The sequence below is a fragment of the Meriones unguiculatus genome, chromosome 1 (genome assembly GCF_030254825.1).
Source record: "Meriones unguiculatus strain TT.TT164.6M chromosome 1, Bangor_MerUng_6.1, whole genome shotgun sequence".
In the NCBI taxonomy this organism is placed as follows: Eukaryota; Metazoa; Chordata; class Mammalia; order Rodentia; family Muridae; genus Meriones; species Meriones unguiculatus.
The window spans coordinates 148,484,564-148,510,126 of record NC_083349.1 but is presented as its reverse complement, the minus strand read 5'-3'; the positions used below and the strand labels follow the sequence as shown (position 1 = coordinate 148,510,126).

Genomic DNA, 25,563 nt, shown 5'->3' with positions numbered 1-25,563 from the left:
TGTGTTAATAAGTTACCATACCCAGGTGCTTAATTCCATTACCCCCATGTCAAAATCTTTACCATGATTCCACTTTCTTATTGTCATGCACAGAAGTACTTAGCCTCTGTCTCACTTTTTGTAACTCAAAACACAAAGTGACTTAGTTGTTTCCTATAAGACAGGAAATGCAACTCTTTGGGAGAGACCCAAAGAGTTTACCAAGGGATAGAGGCTGATAAGTGGGTCTGTAAAGGTAGGCTTGGCTATAGCTAGAGTTAGTGTTGTATCTCAGCCATTAGGTCGTTTCAAAAGAATAGAACCCAAAATTTTCCCGAAATTGATCCAGCTCTAGCTGACACTGTGGATAGCACACATGTACAGAAGCCTGAGCTGTCTGAGTTCTTTTCTGTGCATTGTCTTCTAAGAACAGCCCCAAGAAACACACACACACACACACACACACACACACACACACACACACACACACACATATCACTGCTACTGCTGCTACAACAACTGCTACTACTACCACCAACAACAAAATAACAGAACTTAACAATCGTATGTCATCAATATCTCCCAATGTCAGTGGACTCAATTTCCCCATTAAAGGATACAGACTAACAGAATGGATATGAGAACAGGATCCATCATCCTGCTGCATACAAAAAAACATACCTCAACATTAAAGATAGACATCACCACAGAGTAAAGGGTTGGAAAAGATTTTTCAAGCAAATGGACCTACGCAACAAGCTGGAATATTCTACTCTCTAACAAAACAGACTTCAAACCAAAGTTAATCAAAAGAGCCAAGAAATTACACTTCATACTCATCAAAGAAAAAATCCACTAAGATAAATTTTCAATTTTTAACATCTAGGTTTCAAACAAAAGAGCACCCACATTTGTAAAGGACACATTACTAAAGCTTAAATCACACATCGAGTCTCAAACTTCAGGTGGGAAACTTCAGTAACCCACTGTTACCAACGGACAGGCTATCCACGCAAAAACTAAAGAGAAAAAGTCTGGAGCTAACAAACGTTATAAGACAAATGAGCCTAACACATATCTGTAGAACATATCATCCAAACACAAAATAATGTATCTCTTCTCAGAACTTCACAGAACATTCTCCAAAATAACTATATACTTGGTCACAAAGTCTCAACCCATATAAGGAAATTGAAATAAGCTCCTGCACCCTATCAGACCATCATGAACTAAAGCTGGATCTCAAAAACAACACAAACAACAAAAAGCCTACAAACTCATAGAAACTGAACAATTCTCTACTAAATGATAACAAAAAGAAATGAAAGACTTCCTAGAAGTCAATGAAAATGAAAACAGCATACCCAAACTTATGGGACACAATGAAGCAGTGCCAAGAGGAAAACTCATAGTACTAACTGCTTTCATAAAGAAAATAGAGAGAGCTCATACAAGCAAATGACCAATACACCTGAGAGCTCTAGGACAAAAAGAAGCAAGCTCACCCAAGAGAAGTAGATATAGAAAAAAATCAAACTGGGGGCTGAAATCAATAAAATTGAAACAAAGAGGATAAGACAAGGAATCAATAAAACAAAGAAGTGACTCTTTGAGAAAATAAACAAGATTAATCAATCTAACTAAAAGACAGAGGGAGAATATCCAAATTATGAAAATCAGAAATGAAAAAGGAGACATTACAATAGACACAGAGGAAATACAAGAAAAATAGTGTGGAATTCTACCAGAGTTTCAAAAAAGAGCTAATACCAATACATTTCAAATTATTTCACAAAATAGAAACAGAAAAAGCATTGCCAAATTCATCGTATGAGGCCATAGTCACCCTAATACTCAAACCACATAAATATTCAACACAGAGAAAAACAGACCAATTTCTCTCATGAACATAAATGAAAAATACTCAATGAAATACTTGAAAATCAAATCCAAGAACACATCAAAAAGATCAAGAAAGCTTCATCCCAGAGACACAGAGATGGTGTAACAATGGAAAATCAGTGAACATAATTTACCATGTAAATAAACTGAAAGAGAAAACCATCATGATCGTCTCACTAGATGCTGAAAAAGTCTTTGACAAAATTCAACACCACTTCAAAGTAAAAGTTTTGGAGAGATTAGGAATACAAGGGACATATCTAAACACAATAAAAGCAATTTGCAGCAAGCCCACAGCCCATATCAAATTAAATGGAGAGAAACTCAAAGTAATCCCACTTAAAGCAGAAACAAGACAAGACTGCCCACTCTCCATATTTATTCAATATATTAATTGAAGTTCTGGCTGGAGCAATAAGACAACTGAAGGAGATCAAGGAGCTACAAACTGGAAAGGAAGAGGTCAAAGTATTGCTATTTGCATGTGATATGATAATATACATACGTGACAGCCCCAAAATCTATCAGAGAACCTCTAATAGTTGAGAAACACCTTTAGAGAAATGGCTGGGTACAAGACTAGCTAATAATATTCAGTAGCCCTCCTATATACAAATGACAAAAGGGCTGATAAAGAAACCAGGAAAACAACCCCCTTCACAATAGCCACAAACAATATAAAAGATCTTGGGATAACTCTAACCAAAGAAATAAAAGACATATATGAAAAAACTTCAAGTATTTGAAGAAAAAAATTGAATAAGATATCAGAAAATGGAAAGATGCTCATAGATTGGTAGCATTAACATAGTAAAAATAGCCATTTTACCAAAAGCAATCTACAGATTTGATGCAATCCCCACCAAAAATTCAACATAATTTTTTACAGACCTTTAAAGGATGACACTCACATTCATATAGAAAAACAAAAACAAAAACCCAGGATAGCTAAAACAATCCTGAACAACAACAACAACAACAAAACAGAGGTATGATCATCCCTGATTTCAAGCTGTATTATAGAACTATAGTAACAAAAACCGAAACAAAACAAAATAAAAAACCCAAAAAACCCAGCATAGAAGCATAAAAGCAGACAAGTTGATCAATGGAATCGAATCAAAGACCCAAATGTAAATCCACACACCTATGGCTACATAATTTTTGATAAAACAAAACAAAACAAAATAGCCAGAAATGCACGGTGGGGGGTGAGGGGGAGAGAAAGGCTCTCCAACAAATGGTGCTGGTCTGAGTGGATGTCAGCTGTAGGAGAATCCAAGTAGATTCCTGTCTATCACCTCCAGAAAACTCAAGTCCAAGTGGACTGTAGACCTCAATATAAAACTGGATACATTGAACCTAAAAGAAGATAAAGTTGGGGAGGTCTGCCTGCCACTCCAGGGTCCACAGGTGGGCAGAAGACACTCAGAGGCCCGCTGCTGCGAGGCTGGCCTGCAACGGGAGCCACTTGGGGTGCAAGTATCCAGCGGAGAGATGGGAGAGAGAGCAAAGCAGAATGATTTGAGCACTGTGAAGTAAGGCAGAACTGGAGATACAAGGTAGAAAGGAATAGCTTGATGTGAGTAGCCTTCCCTGCCACCTTCGGCCATGGTGAAGTCCTAGCCCATGCTGCCTTGAAGGCCATGTCTGAGCCTGTGGCCATGTACCAGCAGGGTCTGTGTTGATGTTCATTGATCATATTACCACCAAAGGTCTGGGCTGCCGCCTCGAGCCATATGGATGTCCAAGGCCTGTGCAGAGCTGACCCAGCCCCTCACCAGCTATAGCACTGGTAGAGCAGGCCCTGCACAGTAGCACAGTAGAGCAGGCTGTGGTGATGGGGGCGTGCCTGAGCTTCCCTGAGGGCAGGGGGTGGGGGTGGGGGGAGAGCTCGCTCTGCCCTTGACAGTTGATGGGTGAGCCAGCCGGGTCAGTGCTGGAGATCTCTCCCTGGTGGCATGGGTATGAGAGAGCTGGAGGGCTGACCAGCTCAGCTGCCACCCAGGCCCAGATTCAGGGCTTTCAGTTGACCCACTTCAACATCTACTCCATCTATGAACTGAAGAGCATGTGAAGGGGCAGCCCAAAGCTGCAGGGTCTCCACGACACAGGACAACAACAGGATACCTGAGAGGAGTCCCAGTGAGGAGCCGGCATTACATTACACCCACATTACCACCAGCCCAGACACACCACACACTCAACACATACAAATCACGACACAAGGTGGATGATGACTGAGGAATGACCACCAAGGCTGTCTTCTGATGTCCGCACGTACCTGCACTTCTACCAAATAAACCAAAGAGCCTTTTAAAAAAATGTAATTTCAATTTTTTTTTTTTTTTTGTGCCATAAGATAGGGCCACTACTGAAGATGCTTTGTCAATGTCCTTCGGTCAAACATAAAGCCATGAAAAATGCATACCATATAGCTCTACGTGTAAAGAATTGTAAGATATTCCTCGAGAACAATTCCACCACAAATAACAGTTAAGGGACACTAGTGCAGTAGATTAAAGCACTGTAATTACTTTTACAGTCGATGTGTGGTGACATTATTGAATGATCAAAGATGGACTGGGTTATAACACTTTTGAACATGTGTATGTATATTCAATATAGCATCTATAGAGTGGGATTTGACTTTTTCAGGCTCCCACATAGAAAATTAATTATACTTCCTTTTTTCCCCATTTTCTGAGACAGGGTTTCTCTGTGTAGCCCTGGCTGTCCTGGACTCACTTTGTAGACTAGGCTGGCCTCGAACTCAGAGAGATCCATCTGCCTGTGCCTCTGCCTGTGCCTCTGCCTGTGCCTCTGCCTCTGCCTCTCAAGAGTTGGTATTAAAGGTGTGCTCCAGCACAAACAATTAAATATTACTTCCTTAATAATCTATTTTGACTGGGCATAGTGGTGTACACCTTTAATCCCAACACTTGGGATGCAGAAGGCAGCGTTCTCTTTGATTTCAAAGCCAGTCTGATCTACATACAGAGATGAAGATAATTTAATTTTGGGGAATAAATTTGACAATTTAGGTCATGGAAGACATTATGAGAAAGTTACCAAAATGGCTATACATATAAGCTATACATATAAGCTCTAAGCTTAGGAAACGGATTTCTCAGCTGTCGTTGACAGGTGTAACTTCTAACGGAGCAAGCATTGCTAAACCAGAGGAACACAGTGCAGACACCGTGCCATCCACGTCAGAAAAACTAAGCCAGGTGAGAAAGAAACCTTGATAACCTTGGACGGACTCCTCCTGTCCCGGGATACTAATTTTCTTTCTTTGGAAAACAAGGTTTATTATCGTGCCTCGTCACATGGTTGTTCTTTTCCCCTAGCTGCTGGTGCTGTCTGGCCCAGTCTCTCTTTGTTGCACTGATCTGTGCTTCTCCTGTTTTAACATCACATTGGAGTGTGTCAGCTACAGGACCGTGCTGACTCACAAGCCCCAGCTCTAAGTGGCTCAAGCCACAGGCTTTGTTAGCTTTGCGAGACACTTCGTCCTGGCCCTAATGTAAGTGACAGAGACGTGTACGGAACTAAGAAGCCCTGAATAAACTTATTCAACTCATAAAAGCGGATGAGCCTCCTGGAAAGTCAATGACATAAAGTTAGGGATAACATGGTCAGCAGTTGGGTCAAGTTCATCACATCACCTTCACATCACCAAACAAAGCAGTGCTTTTGACTCACTCAACAGTGTTTCTAAAAAGCCTTTCTGGTGCCACCTAGTGGTTCTGTGATGGAGATGAGGCTTTTTCTTCCTGTTTCTTGTGTTCCGGTGGCTACGTTTCTATAATGCCTGCTTCTTGCTCTGTGTTTTTACTTTGAACAAGAATCCAGACTTTGGTCTTCACTTGCATGGCAGGTGCTTTGCCCACTGGGCAATCTCCTTAGCCCGGTGATAGTATTTTTAATTTAACATGAAAGCTCTCCTAGAATAATCTTGCTCTTCAACTTGACTGGAATGAGAGAGAACTAAAAAGTCAGTAAAGGATGTCTTTGAGGTCATTTCTGGAACAGCCGGCACAAATTTAAGAGAATTGAGTAGGAAGAGCTGTCCTGAAGGCAGACATCACCGTGGGAGGATTGGGGGGAGCAAGACTGAAAGGAAGGATGGTCATGTCTTCCTGAGGGTGGTGGCACTGCAATGGTCCTGAGGAACTGTGGGACCCGGCACAGCAGAGACAGGATTGCACCTGAGAAGAACTTCCTCAGTGTTCTTATGTAGGTGTGCTCCATGTTTCAGAGAAATGGCTGACAATTACTTACCACCACCACCCCCAACACATATGCACAAATCAGGGTGTCCATTATTCAATTTCCAAGAACCAGATAACACATGCTACTGTTTTGAATGGCCTAAAATTAATTTTCTTATTATTTATGAGAGAGAGAGAGGGAAAGGGAAAGGGAAAGGGACAAACACACACACACGCACACACACACACTCCTAAGATGATTTCAATAACCTATGGAATTCCGGGCTCCTTTGCCTTCCTCTTACTGTTCAATGCTTCCTTCATATACCTCCCTCATGTCCCAGTTTACTTGAGCTGCCAACTGTCCTTTTGCAGATTAAGAAAGTAAGGCCCACACAGACAGAAAAGCACATGCAAAGCTCAAGCAGAGCAGGGTGGCCAGAAGCTGGTCGCCCTGACAGCAGCCTCCTCCTTTCTCGAAGGCATTCTGTAGGGAGGATTTCAAACAGTGTACAGGCACCATCTCAGAAGCTGGCCCAAAGGAAGAGCTCATCAGTGTCAGGCTCACCAAACCCTGGCAGGATTTATACCAACATTGCTAGTTACACACAGTTCCCATATTTAAATTTAGAAAGAAGGAACGAGGGAGAGGAGAAGGGAAGAGGCTACATTTTATAAGAAATTTAAGTAACCATTTGTTTTAAGAAAATTTGAAATTATGGCCAAACATCAAATACACCAAATAGTAATATCTGTTGAAAACAATTTTTTTATTAAAAACAACATAAACACAGTCTAACACATTGTACAAATACACACTTCTTTTTCATTGACCCAGTGTTATAAAACCAACTCTCTGCACAATAATTGTTCACATATCAGTAAGTGCCAAGCGTCAGACACTAAGGAAAGCAGTGAGGACTGAAAAAAAGGGCTAAAGGGGTAGTCTCAAAGTATTACTGCCCAGTTGACACGGTTTTCATTCGGATGACTGTGCCTTAACAGATTTGCTTAGTGTCTGCCTTAGTTCCTGCCACACAACTCATTACAAGGGTCTATCTGTGTGTCAAAACTGGGTAATTAAGACAATTAGGTAGGTAAGTAGGGTTGAAACACTAGTTTTATTCTAAATTAGTCAAATAATTTATGAAAAAAGCTATGCGCTTACATAGGTATTTTATAACAATTTTGATTTTTTTCACTTTGTGGCCTATTAAAGACCTAAAATATTTTTAATAAAAAGAGAAATCCTGTTTCTCTATTTTCTATTAGTGTTCACAGCCCTTGAGTGACGACCCACACTAAACATTAAGCCTAATGCAGTGCCACCTGCACTGCCCTCACAGCGGCTGCACTCCCCTTCCTTTAGTGGCTTTGATAGTTCCTTAGGGTTTGTGTGAAAACGACTTTAAGTCTGAATACTCACAGTGGAAAGCCCAAGTGGCTCCTTTGGAAAATTGTCTGCTAATATGTATTTTACAGGTATTTCCACTTACCTGTGTTCACTGATGGCTACCATGCACTTCCCAACATTTTTTATGCTTGTAAGTTTATGAATTTTTTTTTTTTTTGGTGAAGACAATTCATAGTTATATAAATATGATTGGTTTCATGCCTTTTAGGTTTTTTGATAAATATCTTAATAATTATGTTCACTCTTATCAACAGATGGACCCCATTTGTTGCAGGAAATATCAATCTTGTTTCTTCAGAGCACCCAAGAATGAGGCAAGCCTCGGGACTCTCGGTTTCATTACTTGAAGATTCTTCAGTGTGGTTCCAGCCACATACAGTCATATAGATACACCATGCTCAAAGATAACTTACTGAAGCTTGTTCACAGAACTAAGCCCTCCCCGACATCACCGCGCCACCCCCACAGTCTGAAAGTGTTATCCCAAAAGCTCTCTAGGAGTTAAATAACAATTTTGAAAAGACGCTCAACACCACAGTAAGGAATTCGTCGGCATGACTCGCACAATGCGCTTACTCCAGATGCTGTACTCAAACTGTATCGGCCCATTGAAAAAGTAGAGATAGCCTGGGAAGAAAGAAAAGAAAAAAAAAATCTCAGAATTATTAGGATTTACTGCAGCTAAGAGTAGAGACAGGATCTTGATGGCCCTTCCCTAACTATCCAATTGCTCTCTGCGGTGCTGGAAACCCGTCAGAGTTCTGCGAGGGCTCACAGGATCTCTAATTAAGTTTTACACCTCTCAGTCTTTATTTTTAAAAATGATACTGGAGTTTTAATATATTGCTTTTAGTTTAAAATGACAACAAAAATCAAAGAAAAAGAGGACAGCAATTTGAGAGTGTGAATGGGGATTATGGGAGGGGGTTGAAGGGAGGACAAGGAAGCAAGGGAAATTACGTAATTGTACTTTAATTAAAGGTATTTTTAAAAATATGTAAACATTTACAGATTGCTACTCGTGGTAGTTTTGATGTTAGAAAAATTGGTGTTTGTTAACTGTTTTTAGTTAGGGATAATACCTATTGTAATAATTAAAGCAAAAATAACCATAGTTATGATAGTTATGAATCTTTATAATTCACTCCCCACTCCAGCCATAATTTGAATTATGACATAACCTCCAGCCTCTTGACACCTTTAAATATAACTTAAAGTTGTCTTTAGGTTCAACAGCTGTGACTCGCACACTTGGCAGTAATTAAGTAAAATTCTCGTTATCCTCAGCACGTTATTCTGTTTGCTATCTAAGTAGCACACAGAAACAATTACTACCTTAGTAACAATGCTTATAAAAGACATCTGAATTCTGTATTAAAATCCGCTGTCTGTGAAAATTCTCTGAGGGGCCCCACAGCTCCTCTGCAAAATCACTACATTGTAGCCACTTACCATTTTTCTCATAGACAGCATCTACCTTATCACCAATTCCAGGGAATTCATCTTCTATGAATCGGGGATAGTCTTTGTCCATAGTCTGGTTAGCATCATCGTATCTGTTTAATAAGAAAAAGAAAGCTGAATTTACCAAAAACACAGAAGAGGACGACAAGAAAGAGAATTCAGACAAAAGATCAGAAGGAACAAAATTGCCAGAGTTTGGAGACGACTTTGCTGCATGAAGAAAGAAAAGAATGAATGGTTGGGAGAAAAATAAATATTATAGATGGTGTGCATGTGTGTGAGATGTGTGTGCCTGCATGTGTGCGTGTGTGCACTCGAGTGCACGTGTGCATGCATTCATTAGATGTGTGCACAGGAGTGGGGGGCGGATTCATCCCTCGAGGAGCTGAAATGGAACAGGACTGTTGGGCTGGTACATGCCTACAATAAGAGTATGAGAGTATGTGTGAGAGGACGGTAGGCAAGAAGGAATGGACGGACTAAGTCACACATGGAATGAGTGAAACCCAGGGCTTTGTGCGCAAACTTAAAGATATAAGCTCAACAGTCAAACCACTTTTGTCATTGAGAGCAGAGAACAAGAAACAGTTGAGGGCAGCAGTTAGCCGCAGGTGTGGACGTACATGGTGGGGAGGGGGCGCCTCACCTCCACACCTGGTTCCCAGAGAAGAAGAGCGTCTTCCCAGCGTCCTCGAAGTGAACGGCGGCACTTAGCCTCTTCACCTCTTTTGGAAATCCCAGTTCAGATATTTTTTTGGGATAACCTTCCAAAATGTCATAGCCACTGAGAGCCCAGAATTTTCTACCTAGAATAAGTGAAAGAACAGATTTGATTACCAATGAGCCTATGTGAGGGCGTGAGCATATAAGCATTTACCGAGAAGCAAATCTATCTAAGAAATAACATACTCAGTGTTAGTGATCTCCACGTGTCTGAAACAAATAGGAGCATCCTTCTGACAAAGATAGAGTTTAAGGCCAGGGCTTCCTGTTTATCAGTACAGCCAGACAAACATCACAAGCCATTTGTCAACATATTGGCTCTGAACATTAAGTGAGTGTGGAGCTGAATAAAAAAAAATTAAAATTTCTAAACAAAAAATAACTAGGATCAGTGAATTGGATTAAAATTCAAGTTTTATATCGATAAAAAAGTTACTTTTTTTCTTTAGAAAGCAGCTTCATCAAGTGTAAGAGGCAAACTACAGGAACAACATTGGCAGAATGTTGTGTAAATACATTATGGTCATTTATTCAGGGTAGGATTTTCATCTCCCCATCCATGTAAATATTAGGGGTAAGTAGGGACTGGAGAGGTGACTTATGTGTAAGAGGGCTAGCTGTGGAAGCATGAGGACCTGAGCCCAGATTCTGAGCACTCATGTACAAAGCCAGGCACTGGGGGCCAGGGGTGTAAATGAAGGATCCTAAGGGCTCATGGAGTAAGCAGCCTAGCCAGGGAATAAAGAAAACAGATAGAGCATAAAAGGTATATCCACAGTCTGCCTCAAACACACATAAATATGGCAAAGGACTAGAAAAGTAGATCGGGAAATGGAATAATAATAGAAGGAAAAATCATAATTAATTTTTTTCACATTTTCAAAATGTATTAACTATGTTTCCTTAGCAATCCACATAGGAAGACAATGCAGCCAGTCTTGATGAGACCTGATAGTCTAGGGTCAGATGGAAGTGGAAGAGACCTCCCCTATCAGTGGACTTGGAGAGAGGCATGAGAGGAAATGAGAGAGGGAGGGTGGGATTGGGAAGGAATGAGGGAGGGGAATATAGCTGGGATACAAAGTGAATAAACTGTAATTAATATAAAAAATTAAAAAATACATCAAAAAAGAAACTAAAAGGAAAACCTGAAATGAGGGTGATAAAGCAAAGAATGGATATGATAACAGTGTCCTGTCTTCGTTTTTTCTTTGCATTTCTGGGGTCAAACCCAATGGCCTCAAATGTGTTTGAGGCCATGTTTCCATCCCATAATACAGAGTTTTTACATTCCAAATTAAGGACATTCTGTAGAAGAGGTGCAGGTGCTTTCTGTTTTCCCTGTGTGACTGTTTTCTTAATTTAGATATTATTTTGGTAGTGGTCATGTTACCAAGTCTCTGGCAATAACAATATTCACAGATGGGTGCGTCTCTGCTGGCCGTTTCGAAAGACAGCCCAGTGGCAGCCTTACCTCTAAAGATGAACATGAGGTCCCGGGATGGATGCTCATAAGCAGCATCCACATGGTTGGGAAGTTCTGGCCAAAAGGATTTTGTCAAAAACAGCTCAGCCTCTACCTGCTGAGGGTGCAGACGCCAGAAGAATCTAATGCAAAAGGAAAACACCGTTTGTCACACTAAGTGCAGTGATTCTGTCCTGCTAGTTACCACTGTCCACCTCAGCGCAGATCAGGAACTATCAGCACGCCCAATACCCATAAAGGGAAAAGAAACGCCATATCCCCTCTAGTTGTAAGGTCTAGCCATCCAAGTTCTAGCCAGATGTCTTCTCATTTGAAATGTCACAGAGCCTTAGTGAAGGCGCTAAGTTTACTATGGGCTGAAACCACGCTTTATTCAACTTTGCATATATGCAGAGTGGCAAGCAAATTTGCCATGCACGGGTGAGCTTTAGGAATGTATCTTCCATGATCTTAAGGCCCTCACAAACTGACAAGAGAAAACACCCTGGAGATCATGCAATTGGAGCCATAACTACAGCAGTGGTGGGAAGGCTATCAGGCCACACATGGATGAATGAAGAGATAAACAGGTAAGCGAGATATAACCACCTACAATTTGAATATTTCATGTTTTCTGACCTATAGGCTTCTCTTGTAAATCACTCCCTCTTTGAAAATTCCAAAACAGGCGTTTGGAATCAGTCTCTGTATCTTGAAAGAAAGTAGTGTGGCTATTGGTAACTTTACTAAGTAGCAATTACTTTCAGTGGTTATCATGTTTTTCAAGAAATTGAGTTTCTGTTTTCCCTTTATCTTATTAGGATTTATCTACCAGTTATTTGGTTCAAAAAGTGCAAGTAAACTGCCCTTGGGTCTACTGCTTCTGTGTTGCCCTTGGCAAGTGTGGTGGATGCTTTGGCCGTTTGCTGACGTAGCTGTACCAGAGCTCGTCGCACGCAGATTTGACAAAGGAATCTTAACAGTACCTGTCTTTAAAGATCATGGTTTCTCCTCGAAGACTGGTAATGGCGTCGAGTGATAAGGCTGGATCACATTTCTCTGGTGTTTTTGGGTGTTTACGGTCGTCAGGATCTTCATCTCCTGGCCCTGCAGTGACAAAGCAGACGTGAGAGGTTTTCAGGTGTCCCTAATCACAGGACCGCTGATCCTTGAAGGGCCGCACTTCCGGAACTCAATACGCAACACCAAGCAATCCTTTCCTGAAGGCTGCCAGGGGCTACCAGGGGGCTCCCCTCTGCTTTCACTGCTCTGGGCCGCTTCAAAATTCTTCTTCAAGTCGATGGTAAAAATCCAAGGTAAACCCAAACCCTGAGACCATTTCTGTCACACAGTGGGAGCCTATGACAGCCCTCAGGAGGCACACTGCTCGAAGGCCAGGTCTCCAGGAGCATCACCCAGGGGAATCCTTCATCTTGCCTCCTCCTTTTGACTATTTCAACAACTTCAGATGTTGGCTGATTTTGCTTTATGAGTTTGCCACCCTGCAGCTCTCTCAGTGATGAGCAGGCCCTGTAACAGCGCTGCTGTGACCTGACACATGTTTATAAGTTTTCCACAGCCCACAGGTGTGGAGTTCTAACCCCACACTGCCTTTCCTCCTACGTAATGCTCTCCACAATACCTTGCTCACATCATGGTGGAATTAAGAATCGCAAAATCAAGTTGAAAAGACCCTTTGCCCCCTTCAAGTTTATGCCTTCAGTCACACCATAATAGTCTGTTTAAATCCAGAGGTGTAGCAGTGGGCTAGAGAAACTTGAGCAAGTTTTCTGAACTAACACTCCAAGAGCATTCATGCTGATGCCTGTGAGCAGTGGCTGTCCTTCTATTTATGACACAGAACCCAGGAATAAATGTTTGGGTTGAAGTTTAAATGTTTTGTAAATATCACTGGAACACTGGAAGAAAATAAAGAGGAAATCTCTCTTTACAGATGTTGGTTAAAAACCACTAAAGGCCCCACAAGTGCTTCCTCTGCAGCAAAGTGCAGTGGATGAAGAATGTCAGAATGTATAAGAGCTGTGTATGTCCTCATGTTCATCATTACCTCTGCTGCTGTACGTGCACTCTTTAAACTCAGCAGAGTTCAGGGCCTTCTGAAGTTAAATGAGGAACAAGAGCACATACACAAAGAACTATGGTCTGAAAAACAATTAGAAATGAACTGGTCTCTACCCAAGCAAGTAGCTTGATTCAGAACGGTAGATTCTTTTCCTTCATCTTTTGAAAACATGGTAAGTGGGTTATTAGTGGAGAAAGAAAATGTGTGTCTATCGTGCCAATGTAACTCTGTTCATCAGTGTTATAACTGGTAGGTTAAGGGTTACCGTAGAGAGACTGGATTCCTTGAACATCGTCATCAGGAAGCATGAAGTGGCTTTTGCCAGTGTAGGTGTAGATGGGAAACATCAGGGCCCCTGGGTCCTTGGAGTGATCCAGACCTAGCGAGTGTCCAAGCTCATGGGCAGCAACAAGAAACAAGTTGTAGCCTGTAAAGAAAGCAAGAAACCATGAGAAAACCATGAGAATCATTTACCTACAGCAATGCAAATGGATTGTCCTCAGGTAATTAGTAGTCAGTAAAGATTTTTTATTTTTGTCTTTTCTGTTCAGGTTAAGGGAGTGGACAGCAACGATCTGGAATCCGCTATATGGAGTTCACTAAGGTCCTGCAAAGCTCTAGCTTTAGCTTAAGCCGTTATTAAGAGAGATAATGAACATGTCGCTATATTTTCATTTTTCCTCTAACAACTCTTTTAGACTATTATTTTAAATTGTGTGTGAGTGTGTGGTGGGGAGCAGGGTTAGGGATGTATCTCAATAGTAGAACACGTGCCTGGTATGCACAAAGGCCCTGGGCTCAATCTCCAGCACCACAAAAAGGATTTTCTCAAGAAAGATAGGCGAGGAGGAGCTTGAGCTAGTGTCTTATTTGTTCACTAAATATACTTTGTTATCAGAGCAAATATACAAAGAAAGCGAACTAACTTGCCAATTATAGGGCAATCAAAGGTCACATGATCGGAATGTTCAATAATTATTGCAGTGACTAGTAGTGGTTCCCCGTTCTAGGCCTTTATCTGAACGCTTAACCCAGAGCTTTTGTCCTGTATATTTTCAATTATTTCAACTAACCATATCAAACGTGTGACTTCTGTAAGAGTCTGAATCTGAGGTTTGCTGTGACTTTTCCTTAGCAATGTCAGAGGTTCTTCTCAGTAAACCCGCTCTTTCCCACGAGATAAAGAACATGAATATGCAAATCATCCTCTTCCCCTATAGGGACTGATTAAAAGCATTGGAGAGGGATCTACTGAAAATGGGCCAGTTTTACCCTCGAAGGAGCAGGTATCCTATTCATTCATTCATTCGCATTCATATTTACTTGATTTTTTTGATACAGAATCTCCTTATACATCTCAGGCTGGACTCAAATTCATGATCTATCTTCAGCCTCCTGAGATTACAGGAGCTTGGATTACAGGCATACATCACCATGGCTGCCATCTTATTTAAGTAAATAATAAATAATAATCCCAACTTCTATGAAGATTGTTCTTAATTGTCCTAACTAAGGATCTCTGTTCCAAAGCTAAATCCTACTTTGAATAATATGAGGTTTTTGTTGGTAACTTAATATCACACTTAATTTGTGCTGTTAAAGACAAGAAATAGCCGAGGGTGGTAGCCACAGCAGTTTCTGTGCAACTTCTGCCTGCTAGCTATTTGGAATAAGATGTTCCATTGCTTTCACGAAGCGGTATTTGTCAGTGAAGGTCGTAGAAAAGTCCGAGACAAGTAACATGCCCAATGAAGAAAAGAAGTTTGGCTGAACTTAACATTAATATTTCAGCCAAGAAAAAAACCATTTCAATTAACATCCAGTATAGTTGTGAAGCACAGATCCAGCCTAATGGTTTTTAGACATATATTTATAATAAACTATACTTCTTTAACAGGCAAAACTGTAATCAAGACTAAGAAACAAAACCATGAATAAAAGAGAAAACATTTGACCCCACTTCAAAGGGATTGTCCTTGAAGCCACAATAACAAATATCATATAATTTATTCAAATTTAATGATTTGTAAAAAAACTTGGTAAGTGCAAAATATACTTTTTGTTATTTTAGAAAATATAATCAAACAGTAAATTCAGTTTACTCGTGTGCTTTCTAACTGTGTCAGTAGCCCAGGTCTGATACCATGTGAGCTCAGTCTTTACAAGGAAGATTACCTTTGGAACTGCTCGTCCAGGTCTCATCATCATCAAAATGGGCATCCCCTCCATAGTTTGGTCCAGGAGGAAAAGCATGTGCCAGAAGGCCAGAAGGTCCATCAAATGGGTAGAAGTCACCATGTTCTGGGCACAGAATCAAGAATTAGAATCCCATTATACACAGTGGTGCCTGGTTTAGCAGGGGCTGGCAGAATTTCATTAAGCGCTTTGAAAATGATGAGTGACTGGTGAAAGGAATAAAACATGAGAACGAGAAAGGATTCATATATTAGCATGTTTCGAAATGATTCCCCATCTTTACCTTTAGTTCCAAAAGATATCATGATGTCAGCAGTGCCATCGTGGATTCTGGTGAAACTCAGAGGAGTCACATCAGACCAGACCTTGAAGGCCTTTTTGAAGGCCTTTTCCACTTCAGAATGAGACATGTCAGGAGTGTAGTTCACAATTCTATCCAACACAGGAAGTGTCAGTTACATTTTCAAATAATAGAACTGTTTTTAAAATACGCTTTCTTAGAACATCACGTTTCAACTGGAAATGGCTCCTTTGAAAGTTCTGTGAGGGGCCAGGCACAATGGGGCACGCCTGTGATCCCAGCACTCAGAGAGGCAGAGGCAGGCGGATCTCTGTGAGTTCAAGGCCAGCCTGGTCTACAGAGTGAGTACAGGACAGTCAAGGCTACACAGAAAAATCCTGTCTCAAACAAACAAACAACAACTACAAAAAAAAAATTCTTTCAGGTATAATAGATACTTTACAAGAATAAAATTCAAGAGTTCTCTCAAATATTTAAACAGTACCAAATAAGTGAGTACTTGGCATCTTAATTTAAAATACTCAAATATAATCTGTTTACATGCTGAAATTTGGAACCAAACAAGGCGGCACTAAAGAGTTTTTGGGGAAAAAAAAATGAAACCCTCTATCGTCAGGAGCTTCATCGTAAACACAGCAGATTTTCTAGAATCTCTGCCTGACTTGTGGTTTCATTTCTAAAAGAAATATCTTGAGGCATTTACTGAAGAATAATGTTGAGGCTAGCGCTAAGATAATAGATCTTATTAAACTAATTTATTCATTTTAATGTTTAACAATGACTTATAGAACTATTTTTAGAAATACTAAGTGTAATATAAGATTTTTTACTTTTGTAGAAAAATGAAAAAAATCCAACACTAAATATAACTTACTTCTATGCTTCTTAACTTTGTATTAAAGCTAGTCCTGAACTTCCAATTAAATACTCCAGGCCCGCTTAATGTCAGACACTTAGAAGGGAAGACAAACACAGGAGAGGGAGCTAAAAGCTGTGCTTTACCTGTAAGTCAGATTCGTTTGGGACCATTTGAGAGTTCGAGGGAAAACATTGTATTCACCCACATCAGGGACTCCGCATCTTGGTTTTCTCATGATGTCTAAGGTGGGCTCATCCAGTTTGCCAGTCACCTCTAGGCCAAAGAAAGACTGCATTTCTCGGAGCCTATCAACTGTGGAGGTCACTGCAGACTTCTTCAGGATGCCCGCAAGAGTCACAGGATGATAGTAGGACTTCAGGTAGTGCTAGAAAAGAGACCAAAACAACACACTCTTAAGAGAAATAAGACTTTAGAGATGCCCTACAATGCCAGGCTTGGCAGAATATTGTACCTCTGCAAAGTCGAGGTCTTCCTCAGACAAGTCATCATCATCATCATCACTATTGGGAAGGGGCAGGGACCAACAGTGAGTCCAGCTCAACAAGAAGAAGGCAGCGGTGGCCAGGATAGCTGAACGCATGGTGAGCAGCAGTGGCTGAGTATAACCTTCCCGGGACAAGCACCTTCTATTTTATAGACCATAACTATGAGTCATGACTCAGGGATGTGTGTTAACTTCCTATTGAGTCGAAGTTAAACATGCTTACATGTCTTTTTTTTTTTTTCTTCTTCCTAAGTGTGGTTTGTGGCAGAATCTGAGGGGAATGGAAAATGAGGGTGTCTCTAGTTTCAGTGGGGGATACCAAAACCCATCTGGCAAAATAAATGGTCTCAGCATATTTATGGATATAGTGTGAGAAGCAGAGGTTAGTGTATTTTCACTTCACTGGGCCAAAATGTTTTCTTCCTTTTGTAGGAAAACCAGCCACTCTGAGTTTTTCAGGTAATAAGAATAGCAAAGTGAGATGTTTATTCCCATAAAGAGAGACAAAGTCCTGTTTGCAAAAGGTTTATAGGCTGATGAGTTCTCAACTATATTCTGTCCTGAGCAACAGCAGTGAGGATCCTTGCTGCATCCCCTTGCTGGTCTCAGAAATGTACCAGAATGAAGCTTGAAGTCTTTGAGACACTGTAGCTGATTGAGTCCCAAGCTGGCATTTCAGTATCCTGGCATAATCTTTTGATGGCTGTGGAGACCTATACGAATTTCCTACATGTCCAAGCTCCTGTACCTGGACTCTGGTGGAATGCAGCCACTGTAATGGTTAGGACCATGTACTATGGACATAATTAGGACTATGTTTTGAGGGATTACTTCCCATCAGATTTAAAAGGCATTTACTCCCTGCAATAACCCAAGCAGATACTTTGGAAATTGTACACTGTAGCCCAGGAAGCTTGGAGGTCACTATGTATCCCAGAAGGACTTTGAACTCATCCCAACCCACAGTGCCACACATCCTTCAGACTGATTTATTTAATCTACAGTGGATACTACAGTAGACAATCCTCCTAGCTTGGCTTTGTAAGTACTGTGATCATGTGTGTGAAATATTGTGTTGGTTCGTTACAACATAACCTCTCTCCAGAAGAAATACTTTAATGAAAAACAAAAATAAACATCACTACTTCTCAACTTCAATACTTATTATCAAACAGCTTTTATGATTTATTAACTTATTCTTCCATTCAAGAACAACAAAGAGCAAAATCGCAAAAAGTTGATGTCAGTTCATGTTCTTTATTTTAAACAGAAATAGAGAAAAATTCATCAGAAGATTAGAGATCCGTTCCTCAAGAGAGTGCCCAACAGCCAATAAGGATACTGTTGTTAGAGAACTGACTGTAGACAGCTGACAGGATGTGTCATCACAATGATGTGTTAGCAAACTCTTGTCAACACAAGTCCTTATCTCAGGCTGTTAAGGTGAAGGTCATGTACACATGAAAGCAAGGCCTTCTGCTCATTACTGCTGGAATGCTCTGTGTGGTTTCACTCCACACACTTCAAAGCGGGGAGCTGAGCTGGCATTTGAAGCAGTTCTGACAAAGTCTGCTGAAATCACTGGGAAATTTGAAAACCTGTAGAATGAGAAAACAAAACTGTGTGGAGGGAATTAGGAACAAGGACCACCTGCTGACTCAGACGGAGGTGATATGGGACTTTTCTCAAGCATGTTTTTTCAGCAGTTTCTAAGTTCAAAACAAAGGAGAAACAAAAATAATGATGAACAACTTTAGCAAAAAACAGAATGTTTCCAGATGAGGGCAGACAGTTATCTGAGTCCGATTAAAATTTTGAAAAAGCTGTAAATCAAAGAACTCTTGATGGGAAGAGTTTGACTTCCACTTACAATTATGTACTTGTCTGTGTTGACAATGCAAATAAAAAGTAAGTGACCTGGCTTTTCAAATGCATAATTTTTTTTCTCTTAGGAACACTCTTTGAAAATGTCTTCGTTTTGTTCTATTTATTTTTTTCCATAATCCTATGGAGTGAGATTACAAAGTCAGTTGTTCAGTCAGTTGGTTGGTGGGATCGCTTGTTAGCTGCTGAGATTGGGTCTCCTGTGGTCAGGTGATCAGGAGGATGCGCTCCTGATTGTCATGCTTCCATCTCCTAAGTGCTAGGATTACAGTTTATGCCATCTTGGAGGGAAAGAGCCCAGAACTCTGCAAACTGAGCTACGTCCTCACCACTGACACACCCTTAAAATGAGAGAACCAAATTTGAACTTAAGCAGCTGTGTTTTCACCCTAGAATGAGATGTGAGAACACCACTACCTACCTCCTTGAGCAGGATCACTCATGGCATAATCCTCAGGATGTGCAGCAAGATCTGAGGGGCTGCAGTTTCAAAGGTTAGCAACTAAGGAGGTCACTCTCTTTATCACGTGAATCCCATGGTCTTCCCAGGTTATTCTAACACCCTAAGACTTTTCACGTTAATCTCCCCCAACAGACTGCACCATTTATCAGTACATCGTCTGTGGTGAATCCTGCAGGTTTGGTTTTGTTTCACCTCCTTGCTATTTGTTTGTCAAGCACTGCTGAGATGTAAGACAAGGCACTGTGCACGCTGCACAAGCAATCTACCGCTGAGCAGCATCCCTACCCTGAAAACTTTTCAAGTAGTTCATTCATTGTCTTCCCTTTCTCTTCCCTTTTCTTCCTTCCTCTTCCCTTTCTTTTCCCTCTCTTCCCATCCCTTACCCTCCCTTCCAGTTTTCCCCCTCTCCTTTCCTCCTCTCTCCTCCCTTCCCCTCCTCTCCATTCCTCTTTTCCTTTTTGAGTGTTCACAGCACACACTTTTATTGAATTTATTTGATGGTTGATTGAGTGTGTGTGTGAGTGTGTGTGTGTGTGTGTGTGTGGAGAACAGAGGACAACTAGTTCTCTTTACTCTATGTTGGAACCAGGGATGAAACTCAGCCAGCCTATTGTACTTAACAGCAGATACCTTTAGCATCTGAGCAATCTTGTGAGCCCATGAAACACTAACTTCTAGAACAGAAAGGCATTCCATGTTGCTTGTATGGTTGATGCACAGTTCATGCCTGAAACAGGGAGTCTTGGAAGAAAAGTTAAGACAGAACAACTAGAACACATCTAAGACCAACAAACAAAAGCATAATAATTAACGTCTGAACTGACAAGAAATTAAAGCTATAAACTGAGGAATGGGTCTTCCTTTATTTTACCTGTCCAGTGGTTTAATCCTTTTTAAAAAAATTGTCAGAAACTTTGGGATTACAGAGAGAGGCCCAAGTCCCAGCGTTGCCATCTACAGTTCCCTGACGTTTGTCAGTTTGTCAACTAGAAGAATAAAGAGACTCTAACAACAGAGACACAGGGACAGCTAAATTCCCTTTGTGGCTCCGTATATGGTTGTTTCTAATTATGCTGCCACCCACTAAGTTATACTAAGTGTCACAAAGACAGTTAATCACGATTATTCATTCATCCTCTGTTCTTGGTTCCAGAGATTTTTTTTTTCTTAAGTGGGTATGTGTAACCAAGCAGACAAAGATACTGTTCCAACATCCTCAGCAAGGAGTAACATTCTTTTTCCTGTGCTATTCCATCAGCTGCCTCCTCTCCATCCTTCCCACACATTAGTGATCTATCAAGCCCTGCTCCTGCCCCTTCACCTTGAGAATCTTTCTCAGGCTCAATTGTCTTAACCTTCCTAGAGAGGCCCATTTGTGGAAACCTCAAATCTTAATTTTCCTCAAAATGTTTGTGATTACCAAAAAAGATTGCAAGTCTTCAAGATCTGAAGAGCTTCAGTTCCCAGAACTGACCAAAAAAAAAAAAAAAAAAAAAAAAAGAATCTTGAATGATGGGATTCCATATAACTTAAGGTACCTCGGCTATTCTAGAGACAGCGGCCTGTAGATAGCAAAAAGAAACTAGAGAAAACTTCCTACTGTGGTAGAAAGAGGCCTGGGCCCACCCTGCTCAAGGAGCCTTCCTCTTTTTCTGACATGAATATCCTCACTGAAGATAGGTTACTGACCAACTTCTTCATATATGGCAGCAGTCCACCTGGGGAGGTCAAGTCAGAATGGGTATGGAAACAATGGCTTTCCTACAGGAAACTAAAGATTGTATGCCAGAAAAAAACAGATCAGTATTTCCAAGGCTCATGGGACAAGAGCTCATCCCAAAGTCATGATGGAAGTCTATACCATGGTTTTCTTCTAATTTTATAAGCTCTTTGGTTAGATATAAGAGAAGCCAAACCACAGTGGAGTCGAGAACAGCCTGTTACAGACTAGGAGGCAAACAATACTAAGTCTGAATTAGCACCAGTGAGGCCATTTTTAACTCAGTGAATGAGTACACAGACCTAGTATCAGACAGACAAGGTTCAAATTCAGGCTCTGTAATTTATCTGAATTTTTAAATTTCATTTATTTTAGGCTATGTGCATGACACATCAGAAAACAACTTTTGGGAGTCAGTTCTCTCATTCTACCTTGTGGGCCCAGGAGATCAAAAATCAGGCTTGTTTGCACTTTAGCCAGCCCCTGAGTGCTTTCTTTTTTCTTCATTGAACCAATGGTTAGTTATCAGAAGCTAACCACAGAGCTGGAGTTGCTTTAGGCACTGGAGATATACAATAATGAACAAACCCACCAAAAATCCTGGTCCTTGTGAAACTAATGCTGTAAAGATAGCCAAATATAAGGAAGATAATATGTAAAAGTAGATAAGGAATGAAAAGAAAATAGACCTCACTGGTGGTCCAATTCACATACAGTAGCCAAGACACTATTATTTTATCATTGTGAAAACAATTGCTGAGGAAGAGGGCTGTAGTGCAGTTGACAGAGTTTTCAAAAAGACCTGGGCTCTATCCCAACTCTCAATAAAGTAGGAGGGTGAAATCCTGCAACCTCAGGATTCAGGAGGCAAACATAGGAGGGTAAGAAGTTTAAGGTCATATATTGACTACGTAGCAGTATTTAAGGCTAGCCTGGAATAAATGGAGTCTGTCTCAAAAGAGAAAGGGCAATAGCAAAGAAGAAGAACGCCTCTGAGTCTCTAAGAAATAACGGACACAAAAGGAAAGTTCTCACCCAAGGCTTTGAGCAATTTTGCATGAGAGTGATAAGCAGACCAATTATAACCACGAAGCCAGCAACGTCTTTGGCAGAAAGCACTTGGCAGACCTATTAGTATGCATCTGACATACAACTCATACATTCTAGTCCCACGGGCTGCCAAGTTGGAGAAAAATGGTACAGCAAGCTTTTAAAATGCTGGGAGAAGTGGATTTTTCTCTGCCAGCTCAGAGTCAGAATGACGCATTCCTTTTATAATAAAAAAACATAATGAGATTATAAATAGCTATTTAACACCCGTGCTGCTTACCTTTTATTATAATATTTGGCCAAAACATCAGTAAAGAGTAAGACTATACGATGAAATAATCATTTGATAGGAATATATAGTCAGCTGTTTTATTTGTGAATCACTGTAAATATGGTCACCCGTTAGGGTTTAAATGATCAGTTGGTAAGATGTCATACTTTCTACAAGCACCTAGGAAAGAATTGGGTCAGGTCAAAACTTATTTATAGTGTCAGTACACAGATCCCTGTGGTATTAGCTTAACCCTCCAAGACCTCAAAAACCATGCTGGATAGTTTTATTTTATTTTATTTTTGTTTTAATTGCTATTTGGAAATAGAAGATAGGAAGACCAATGTTTTAAACACTTACGTAAAGAAAATAAACCAAGCGATTTTTTTTTCTGTAACAGGTTTTTTTTTTTTTTTCAAGTTTCCTGGTTTACAGGAATCTTAACTGAAAAATTTATTGTCACAATAGGAATTATCAGAATGAGCAGTGATCTTTAACAGTAAAATAAAGGCCTGAGGCAAACATCTAAAGGACCCATAAAATATCGTGTTCTGTTATAATTAAACAATTCGACAATAATAACTGAGATGTTTTCTGGCAAAGTCTATTCAATGAAGCAGGAGTATTTTACCAAAGACTGGGGTAGTCTTTGGTAAAAACACCATCACTTCCTCATTGTCACCTGTTTTCAAAATCATGATGGAAAACTCTAATTGTTTGCATTTCATTGCCCTAAGACTTGATTTCTAGTTGGACAATAATGTTTTTTGAGAATTGTATTGTTTTGTATTAACTCCTTCATTACTGTGGGAATGAATCTTGCAAAGGCAGCTTGAGGAAGCAGCAGTATGGGCTGGCTCATAGTTTGAGGGTATCCTCCATCGTGTTGGAGAAGTGGCAATGGGAACATAGGTAAATGGTCACATTACGTTAACAGTCAGAAAGCAGAGAGATGAGTACCAGGGCCCGGGCCACTTTCTCCTTTTGACTTGTGTGTGTGTGTGTGTGTGTGTGTGTGTGTATACATATACATATATATTCAGAGATAGCACCACACACATTCAGAGTGGATTTCCCTTATAGACACACACAGATGTGTATTTCCGTGGTGGTTTCTAATCTAGCTGACAGTGAAGATTAACTGTCACTGGTGTGAAATGTCTTTCATAAATTGAAGGCTCGTATACTTAAGATTTGGTTCCCAGCAAGTAGATCCAATCATTGAAAGGTGACAGGATTATTGGAGAGTTCCGACCTCATCAATGGATCAGTCTATTGATAGATTCATGATTTGTTATTATTGAAGAGGTGAGACCTAAACCTGGATGGAGGTAGTAGGTAATGAGTGCTGTGCCCTTTAAGGGGCACTTCACCTCTGCCTCTTCCTGTACTGCTCTCCCCTCCCTGGCCCCCACTCCACCTTTCTGCCACCATGATCTACTGTACTACAGGCTCAGAAACAACGGAGACAGACTGAGCGTAGACTGTGAGCCTGAAAGTGAGCACGAAGATAAGTATTTCCTACCTTAGACTGTTTGTTTTTGATTGTTGTCACAGCTTGACTAATATAAAGTGGTGGTCTGTACCATGCAGCCCATCCAGGCAAAGTGCCCTATTCTGACCCCCACACCTCCACCACAGAGCCATTCTGGTGAGCCAGCAAATAGAGCATTTAAAATATTATTATATTTTAAATATATTTCATCTTGATTATAGTGTTCATTTCATCAGAGGATCAGAAATCCAGGCTACACCATGGCATCTTATGGGTTCTCTGAAGACTGTCTTTGTTTTTGCATTTTTCTAGGTGTTCTTGATTTGACTGTATCTGAACTGGACCCGGTGAGATGGCTCAGTGGGTTGAAGTATTGGCCACCCAGACTGACGATTTGAGTTCAGTCCCTGAGTCCACAGGGTGGAAGGAGAGCACCAGCTCTGCCAGCTGTCCTCTGACCTCCAGACGTACGCCATGGTGTGTGAGTGTGCATGCGCACACACATTCACAAATAAACAAATAACTGCCAGTATATCTAAACCACACTGTAGTCAGCCAAACTCTAAAAATAATTGGAAAGCTTTAATAATTTTAAATAGGGTTGTAAATTCAACTTAAAATAAAACCTTAGAATATCACTTTAATTATACTGATTTCAAAGCAAGAGATAATTAATTGTAACTAATATGTTAAGGTTTACCAAATACTTTTTGTTAACCAACAATAAGCTAAAAGGTCCGATCTGGAGCTAGTAAGATGGCAGGCAAAGGCATTCACTGCTTAGCCTGACAGCCTGCACTGGGACTCAGGGAATAACATGGTAGAAGGAGAAACCAAACTTCCAAAAGTAGTCCTCTGACTTCCTCCTGAGTTCTAAGGTATACCGGAATCCACGTGCACACACACATATACTCCAACAAAATAAATAAAAGCAGAGTGAAAAAATTAATTTTAAGATAATGAGGTATACCCCCCTTCCCCCTCACCATCTGAGGCAGTTGGGAGAGCTGGCCCCAGGGTCATGAGAATGGATGAGCCGTCCCTGCCTCTCCCCCCAGCTGAAACACTCAGGAGAGTGGCCCTGCACCTTACCTGGCCGGATGGCAAGGGCATGGGTGGACCTGCCCCAGGCTTCTAAAAGTGAGAGAGCTCGCCCAGCCCCTCTGCAGCTACAGTGCTTGGGAGAGTGGGCTCTGCTTCTCAACTGGGCAGCACAGTGGAGCTGGCTCTGGAGGTATGGGTGCTGGTGGGCCAATGGAGGGCAAGGGAGCCATAGAGCTGGCCCTGCCTCCACCAGTGCAGGCATTGGGCGGGCTAGCTTGAGCAGTGCTAGAGAGCTCGTCCTGTGGTGTGGATGCAGGAGAGCTGGCAGGCTGGCCACTTGGCTTCTGCCCAGGCCCACACCCAGGGCCTGAGTTGGTACACCCCAAAATCTGCATCTTCTGTGAAAGGTTGGAGTGTGTGAAGGAACCAGTTCGGCTGCTCCAGGGCTATGGACTCTCCTTGGCACAGGGCAAGAACAGGATAACTGGAAGGAGTCCCAGTGAAGATTCAATATTGATGGTGTGACAG

General features: G+C 41.0%; 1 protein-coding gene across 1 annotated transcript; it reads right to left on the bottom strand.

Moving 5' to 3' along the window:
- Nucleotides 1-6,849: 6,849 nt before the first annotated feature.
- Nucleotides 6,850-17,218, bottom strand: Mmp13 (matrix metallopeptidase 13). Its single transcript, XM_021652828.2, has 10 exons — nucleotides 17,076-17,218; nucleotides 16,747-16,988; nucleotides 15,727-15,875; nucleotides 15,423-15,548; nucleotides 13,513-13,674; nucleotides 12,151-12,271; nucleotides 11,174-11,307; nucleotides 9,623-9,782; nucleotides 8,965-9,068; nucleotides 6,850-8,139 (listed from the first exon to the last, which is right to left on the bottom strand). The coding sequence occupies exons 1-10, from the start codon at nucleotides 17,202-17,204 to the stop codon at nucleotides 8,039-8,041; spliced, it is 1,428 nt and encodes a 475-aa protein (XP_021508503.1). The 5' UTR covers nucleotides 17,205-17,218; the 3' UTR covers nucleotides 6,850-8,038.
- Nucleotides 17,219-25,563: the final 8,345 nt, after the last annotated feature.

What these genes read in the sequence shown, in the direction of transcription:
- Mmp13 (XM_021652828.2), bottom strand. Translation starts at nt 17,204, where the DNA reads ATGCGTTCAGCTATCCTGGCCACCGCTGCCTTCTTCTTGTTGAGCTGG. An exon ending in CTGGACGAGCAGTTCCAAAG is followed by an intron (nt 13,675 to 15,422) that starts GTAATCTTCCTT and finishes CTTTCTTTACAG; the next exon opens with GCTACAACTTGTTTCTTGTT. An exon ending in TCTGGGAACCAGGTGTGGAG is followed by an intron (nt 9,069 to 9,622) that starts GTGAGGCGCCCC and finishes CTTATTAAACAG; the next exon opens with ATACGATGATGCTAACCAGA.